At 33.3% G+C, this 8,600-nt stretch overlaps 1 protein-coding gene across 1 annotated transcript in view; it reads left to right on the top strand.

The window, feature by feature from the left end:
- The window catches only part of LOC108543682 (ovostatin), a 10,842-nt gene extending 2,601 nt beyond the window's left edge, over positions 1 to 8,241 (top strand). Inside the window, exons 2-7 of the mRNA XM_017894276.1 lie at positions 785 to 1,000; positions 2,972 to 3,096; positions 3,715 to 3,805; positions 4,308 to 4,376; positions 4,591 to 4,693; positions 6,406 to 8,241. Of these exons, the coding sequence (XP_017749765.1) occupies positions 785 to 1,000; positions 2,972 to 3,096; positions 3,715 to 3,805; positions 4,308 to 4,376; positions 4,591 to 4,693; positions 6,406 to 6,473 (672 nt within the window). The 3' untranslated portion in view covers positions 6,474 to 8,241. The remainder of the gene's footprint in view (positions 1 to 784; positions 1,001 to 2,971; positions 3,097 to 3,714; positions 3,806 to 4,307; positions 4,377 to 4,590; positions 4,694 to 6,405) is intronic.
- The last annotated feature ends 359 nt before the right edge of the window (positions 8,242 to 8,600 follow it).

The raw sequence follows: 8,600 nt of genomic DNA on the forward strand, positions 1-8,600 counted from the left end.
CCTTACTAATGCATGTAACATCCTTGTCAACTTTCTGTTTTTCTTCCAATTTTTATCATGCTTTAAAATACACATTATTTTCTTTTCATTTTCACTTAATATAATTATTCTACTGAAGATTCTCACTTTAAAACTAAGAGTAGTACTCAACACAAAAAATATATGAATATATTATCAGACTTTTCTGTAATATGAATTAATTCATCGTATTTCTATTACTGATTCATTTTATAGGATATATTTTGATTTTATAGGATATAATTTTATGGGACATAATTTTATAGGATGTATTTTGATAGAGTTACAGTAGAGACCTAACTTTAAATGACCAGCCAGTTGTCTCAATGTCATTGATGTAATAATTAATTGTCCCAATGATTTGAAATGCTACTGTTATTGAAATATAAAGTCATATATATTTTGTCATCTTTTTAGTCTTTTGTTTTTTTTCATTGACATTTTGGCCTCGTTGTATGCTTTGATGTTTGGTAAAACAAAACCTGATTTGATAGGCATTTAAAAAAAATTTTCTTGGCATTTTCTTACATTTTATTCTATTAAACAATGTTTTGTTTGTGTTAAAGATTTGAACAGAAATGTTGCCACAAACCGCATTTATTTGTTTAAATTATACAGCACCCAAGACAGTATAGTTCACAAAACAAAGTAAAATGCATGGAAAAAGATGTAATCGCATTTTAAATTATTTTTAAATAAATCACAGTTGTATTTGACTGCTAAATCCCATGGTATGCTTTAATACAATTTGCCATTCTTCTTTTAGGATACCATTGTGGCTCTCCAAGCTCTGACGCTATTCCAGAGGCTCACTTTCTCTAAGAATAGACAGAATTCAGTGCAGATTTTCTCTGACCAAGGATTCAATACAGCCTTCCAAGTGAATGATAAGAACCGTTTGTTGCTACAACAAATTCCATTGCCAACAACTAAGGGAAAGTATATGGTGGAAGTGAATGGCAATGGCTGTGTTTATGTGCAGGTAATTTTGGGCATTTTTACCCCCCAACTTATCAAAACTTATAATCTAAGTGAAACTAGAGAGAATAGTATAACGGTATAACGAACGAATAACTAGATTTAATAGTTTGTTCACATTTGGTCATTTTTGCTTCACATTGTTTTGCTGAATTCTAAAGTAAATTAGAGTTATCATGCCACTCCTAAATATGTTATATATGGATCTCCAAAAAATAAATAAGGACATGCAATTATGTAACTGCAGTGCCATTATCAGAGCAACCACACATTAACAATAGCTTGGCCAGGTGCAGTGGCTCACACCTGTAATCCCAGCACTTTGGGAGGCCGAGGCAGGCGGATCACTTGAGGTCAGGAGTTCAAGACCAACCTGGACAGCATGGTGAAACCCCCATCTCTACTAAAAATACAAAAATTAGCTGAGTGTGGTTGTGTGTGCCCATAATCCCAGCTACTCGGGAGGCTGAGGCAGGAGAACTAATTGCTTGAACCCGGGAGACAGAGGTTGCAATGGGCCAAGAACATGCCAGTGCACTCCAACCTGGGCAACAGAGTGAGACTCCATTTCAATAAATAAATAAATAAATAAATAAATAAATAAATAACAATAGTTTGTATTGTGATATAATTTAATTATCAAACCTCTATCCCCAAATATACTTTATGGTTGTTTTTCAAATCAGGATTCAATCAAAGACCATACTTTGCAGCTGTTTGTTATGCTTCTCAAGTCTCTTTTAACCTAACAGATCTATCAAGTTTTTTGTATTTTTTGTGACATTAATTTGTTGAAGAGATCAGGCCAGTTGTGGTATAGAATTTCCCTAATTCTGAATTTACCAGATTGTTTTCTTCTGCTGTCGTTTAATTTGTTGTCTCATTCTGTGCCTTCTGTAACTAAAAGTTGGATCTATATTTATATTGTATCACATCCAGAGGCATATCATTATTAGTGATGTGAAGTTTGATCACTGGATTAAAGGTGGTGATAGCCATACTTCCCCACTAATGTTGCTGCTTTTTTCTTCTTTGCACCAACAATTAACATTCAAAATATTACATTGGGATCGTGAAGATGTTGAGTTCATCATCAATTTTTACCTAAAAGTCTTAACACGCATTGATGATCTTTACCTGATCAACCATTTCATTAAGAACTACAAAGTGGTGATTTTCTAATTCTATCACACCTTCTACCTTTATTAGCTGGCATTGCCACACTGTATAGTCCAATATACCAGAGTATACTCAATATGTCAAATGTTTCTGGACAGTTGGCAGTAGTTTCCCTCTTTGACCATTACATATGACTTTGAAATTAATAATGTGTATATACGACTTTGTACTTGGACAGGTATATCTTCTGGAAATATTTCTTGAAGTGGGATTATTAGGTCAAGTTAAGTCTTTAACCAAGCCTCTTACCAAGTCGTTTTATCTTGGATTTAGATTCTACAATTTCTCTTATAATTTATTCATTGTATTCTTGGTATTTACCTTGATTCCTGAAGTTCTGATATTACAGTAATTTTATCAGTTGCTTAAGGCTGAAATCAGATCATTTTAATTATTATCCAAAACACAGCATAGATATAGTCTAACTCTGCTACTCAGTAGCTGTATGAGTTTGGACAAGTTACTCATCTTTCTGTCCCCCATTTCCCTCATCTATAAAATGGAGGTTAAAACTAGCATCTACCTCAAAGGATTGTTGGAAACATTAAAAGAATTATTATATAAAAAAGCATTTAAAAGTAAGTACAGAGTATATGTTCAATAAATGTTAGCTAAAGTTAGTAGTGTTACTAGTATATTGTATAGAATTAGTGTTACTAGTATATTGTATATAATTGTATAGAAAAAAAGAAGCAGAGAGGTAAAAATTAACTTTAAGTTGAAATGTTAATGTGGAGGTAATAAATTTAATATTAATCCTTTAGTTAATCAACAACATATTCTATGTTTCTCCAAGTCAACTTTGAGATATAACATCCTGCTCCCTAAGAAGTCATCTGGATTTTCCCTTTCTGTGAATACAGCCAATGCTTTCTGCAGAGGATTATTTGATGCAAAATTTGACCTTGTTGTTTCAGCCAGGTAACAACTCTTTTTTTTTTTTTTTGGTAAACATATCCCTCTACCTCTAATTCAGGTAGCCTAGTATCTTTCTCTGCCTCCAAGTGAACCACATTCCAATTATTGTATGTGAAAGACTGGCCTATCTTTATCCTCTTGGAAAATATATTTCATCTTGTTTAAATTGTCTAAATTTTATAAGATTATGGTAGGTGCAAAAATAAATCTGACTTCGAAAAAATATGGACCAGGAGGAAGTTGTAAGGGAAAAAAGTTCTATAAATTCCTCCTCAAGAGGTACATTTTCTTAGTTTCTAGTTTGTAAATCAATACATTGCAAACTCTTACTTTTGAAACATAAAATTCTAAAACGAGGTTATCAGACCTCGGTTCAATTCTCTGGGTCCACTTAGGAATGAATTAAGATGCATGTTGTGTCATTTCGGAGCACCACTAACTTCAGTTTATTATTAAGTTATTCCAGTCTCAGAACAATAAACTCTATAAAGGGGATGATAAAATAAACTTTTTTTTGCATGAAAATACATTTTATTTTTTGTTTTCCTAAATATTTTTGTTTTCCTAAATAATGGTCAAAGTTTATCTGAATTTTAAATTTTGTACTTTTTTTTAAAAAAGTTATTATGGAAAGCGCAACTCTTCCAACATGGCAATCATTGATGTGAAGATGCTTTCAGGATTTGTGCCAGATAGATCATCAGTTAAGAAGGTAAAGATTTAAATGTTGTTAATTGAAATAACTTCAGAATAGATACAATGTGTTGAACCCTCTGCTATACTATACATTGGCCACAAGTTTATTTTAAAAAGGAATACATTTTCTATTCTTAAGGAGTAAAATTTGAATCTTATGTGTATCTTAAAGTAAAACATTGAGGTTCTCAAATTAATTTATATTCTTATATTGTCAAAACAGTGTATCAATAAAAAACAAGTAAATGAGTTAGTGTTTAGTTATTATTATATTCATTCTATTATTCTATTTATTTAAAATTAGAAACTAATATATACAGATAGATGTCTCAAAAATGTCGAATGAATAAATCTCAAAGATAAATATTTGTTGTTGTAGCTTTATAGAAACATGGCAAGTATTTATAAAGATGCAGGAAAACTTCCAAGTTGAAAGCAAATATTTTATCTTCGGATCACTAGATGTTTGCAATCCTAGTTCCCTGAATTTTCAGCACACTTTTCTTCCTTATTTTTAGCTTCAGGAAGATGGCAAAGTACAACGAGTAGAAATCAAAGCCACCCATGTCTTTTTCTATCTGGAGAATGTGAGTTTACTGTCATAACTTGGTTTGTGTGTTGATGTATATGCTTGAGGCATAATGTGGTTTTACTTTTGTCTTTGTTTTTTTATGTTTAAAAAAGTTTTCCTAAGAGCACAAGTATCGAAACAGTATTGCTAAAATAATTCTGAATATTTGAAATAGAGAGAAAGTGAGGGAATACATCTCAATATGCATAACAATATTGATTTATTCTCAGGTTACTCAAAAAGAAATTCAATTCTCATTCTCCATCAAACAAGATGCACTCGTATCCAACATCAAGCCAGCATCTGTTCAGCTCTATGATTATTATGAAACCGGTAAGAAATGTATTTAGTTACTGTGGTTTTTGTCATTAAGTAATTGCAGTTGTGGCCATTATGTTCAAGGCGAAAACCACGATTGCTTTTGCACCAACCTAAATAGTTAAACCAATTTTTGTTTTCCCTACTGCTGTTATAGTTCTTATTTTTGAAATCTTCTTCCCTTATTTGGTGTTTTGTAACTGTTCGTACTGCCTAATACAAAAAGCATCAGAATTTCAAGAGCAAAATTTGAGGGTTTTTTCTACCTAAATGGACAAAACTGGCCTGATTTTTCTTAACCAGTCTTCTCACTAAGATGTTCACTTAAATTATTGGAAAATAAATGTGAAGTAGGCTATCTAGCTGAATATAGATTCAGGCAAAATAAAGTTAATGGCTATGAAGGTTGGCATAGTTTATGCATTAGTGTGAATTACAGGATACAGAAATTATGTGTTTATTTGAAGAGAAAAAGAGACATATACTATTAGAGATGATAAAGATATGTTCATAAAAATATTCTTAGAAAACATATTTTTAAAGTCACAACCATTTATTATTCCTTGCAATTCTGTGGATCAGCCAAGCTGATTGGTGCACGGTGACTGGTTTGGGCTGGTTCAGCTCTTCCCTCTTTGAATTGCACCTGTAATTCACCTGGTGAGTTGGCCAGCTGGATGTTCTAGGAGGCCTTATTCATATGTCTAGTATTGTACTGGCTCTTGATTGTCAGCTGGCTGACTGGCAGCTTAATCAGCTTATTCTTGACTCTCATCCTTCAACAGGCTGGTCTGGGCATCTGTTTATCTAGTTAGCTACCACCTATCTATTCATATATTGCTTAGCACAGTGAAATTTTTAAATAAAAAATTTATAATCAGAGCTACTTGGTCAGGTAACTTTGGGTGTCTGGATTTTGTTTTGTTTTGTTTTATTTCAACCAAGTTCTTATGGTGTTATTAATGTTTTAACCAAGGCTCAGGAAAGGTAAATTCTTACTGATAACACCAAACAAGTAAGTAGCAGAATACAATCTCTAAATGAGGTCTTCTGTTTTGAAATTGAAGCTTATCTGAACATGTGCTTTTGCTAGGTAAAAATTATGTCTATGAACACATTAAAACATAGGTCTAATAACTTTACCAATTAAAAAATTAAAATGACAAGTTAATTATTTTCAAGTCAGATTACCTCAGCCAATAAATGACTCACAGACTTTTGAGAAAACAAAACCTGTTTTATACACGCTATCTTGGTAAATATTTCCTCCAAAAAAGGGAATGAATCAATAGTGATACAAACTATTAAGTGTTAAGTGTAAGTCAACAGTAGTTTACAAACTTTGAGTACCTACACATTTGGTAAGCACATCTTTACTTCTTTACAAAAACCTGTATGGTTGAGCTAAGTCTTCACTGTCCCTCCAGCTCTTGTGGTAAAATAGACACTTTATTCTAGAAGAGAAAGCCCTAACCTCTGTTAGGTTTTAATGTGTATCATATGCAAAACATCATACCTGAAACACTTAAGAATGATCATATGGGTATGCATGCAGTGTGATGTAAATCAGAAGAATAAAAATACAGTATATTTGGAAGCTGTTAAGCAAAGAAACTGTTATAGTAGCACAGATTTAGGGGAATTTATTTCTAAACAGGTAAGAAATAAAGATGCTTTCTTCTTGAACAATGCTATAAAACTTTCTAATAACAATTACTGTCTTTCAGATGAATTTGCACTTGCAGAATACAGCACACCATGTGGTCAGATGTCCTTTGAAACCTCCTCATTCTAGGATAAGGAAAATGAGATGGAAAAGAAGATACTTTGTAACTGAGATGTCTATCAAGTTTGTTCCTGGAAGCGTTAAGCCTGCACTTCCCAAAAGCTTCAACCAGCAGAGACCGGGGCCAGTAGACAAATGCTCTCACCTCTGCTCTTAGTCAAGAACTGTGGGAGGCATTCCAAATGCTTCTCATGAAGTCCTCCTGAAATCCATCTCCCAGATTTTCAGGAAGCAGACTCCACAACAAATCCTTAAATTAGCCTTTGTCCTTTTTTGACACAGTCTCCCTGCTGTCTCACTCGTGTTTCCTGGGATCCCCAGTGAAATGAATTATCTGCATCCAAGCCCTTACCTCAAATTCTACTTTCAGGGCAACCCAAGCAGACAAAGCCTATCCCATCAATCACTGAATAACTATAGAAAACACTTCGTTAGATAAGGAGTATTCTAACATATTGATACTTTAGTTCTGGTATGTGTTTCTGAATAATTTCTCTGGGAAGTGTGGAAAAGTAAGCTTTCATGTTATTTCAACGTAAATATGTTTATTTTCCTTGGCAACTGTTGTTGAGTAAAACCTGACCAGAATCCATGTTTTTTGTTTGTTTGTTTGTTTGTTTTTTCAAAAGAACCTATGTATTTTAACTGCCATTTTAAAACTGAATTTTCTTTCTCCAGATAAGCTTAGGATGAAACAAACACCTCCCACCTCCTCCGTAACCCACTCACTTAGAGTATCATTTCTGAAGATATATTTGTAAAGTTTTCTTGGCTATAAAATATTATATACTTGATTTAATTATAAGATCAAATATTCATTAGTATGTTATTATTAAACACATATATTTTAGAAAATTATTTTTATACATGCACCTAAAGCATTAACTTGTAACTGTTAAAAGAATAAATTTATGTTGTTTTGAGCCACAAAGTATGAGATAATTTGTTACTGCAGCCATAGAAAATGAATGCACTATCTCATAAATATCTCAAACATAACGAACTTAAACATTTCAAATGTCATTTGTCATTCCTAACTGCTCCCCAATGCAATCAATCTCACTTTATACCTGGTCACCAGTCATCTCAGTAATGTTATTCACATCCACGCAGATCTATGGTGCAGGTGCAAGACCTGTGTATTTTGTTTATTTCTCCCTGGCTCACAGACTTTACATCCATCAGTAATACCTATCATTTATACCTCCAAAATCTATGTTCTAAAAGAGAGGTTTAAAAATTTTTTTTTTCATTTGCTTAGATCTCTTCTTCTATAGCTTTCCATGGTACATCAGATAACAATGAATGTTTTACCATAGTGTACAAGGTATTAAATGAAAATGCCCCTGCTTATCTGTCAAATATTATTTTATTCCCCTTTCCCTCTTCAATCACAGTGACTTCTTTCAGCTCTGGCTGTATTCAAGTATCCAAACCATACAATATCTAGAACAGGCAAAACTATGGAGGCAGTAAAAAGATCAATGGTTGCCAGGGGTTGTAGAGAGGGAAAGATAATTAGGTGAAACACAGGAAGTTTTTAGGGCGGTGAAACTATGCTGTATGGCACTATATATAATGTATATTGGATACATATCATTATACATTTGCCAAAACTCATAGAATGTACAACACCAAGAGCGAACCCTAATGTGAACTGTGGTCTTCAGTGATAATGATGTGTTAAGTAACTTCATTGATTGTTAACAAATGGATCACTCTGGTGCAGAATATTGATAGTGAGGGAACCTGTCCATATGGGAACAGAGGGTGCACATGAGAGCTCTCTCACTTTCTGCTCAATTTTTCTATGAAACTAAAACTACTCTGAAAAAATAAAGTATATTTAAAAAGATATTAAGGGTATCTTCATTATTGCTGCAATAATGGCGATTTAAAAACCCAACCCCACACTCAGTGGCTTCCAACAAGAAATATTTATTTCTCCCTCTCATTGATCTATGGATCAGATGTGGCTACGTTGGGCTTATTTGGGCTTGGCTAACCTTGTGCCCAGGATGACGACTGGTTTTAAGTCTGATCCATGTGCCTGTCATCCCATGACAAGTAGCTACTACAAAGGTCCTGAGTACACAGCCTTGACTTGTTCTGTGTAAGAGGCGGATCGATATGTCG

This window comes from Rhinopithecus bieti, unplaced genomic scaffold (genome assembly GCF_001698545.2).
Source record: "Rhinopithecus bieti isolate Rb0 unplaced genomic scaffold, ASM169854v2 scaffold_23748, whole genome shotgun sequence".
Lineage (NCBI taxonomy): Eukaryota > Metazoa > Chordata > Mammalia > Primates > Cercopithecidae > Rhinopithecus > Rhinopithecus bieti.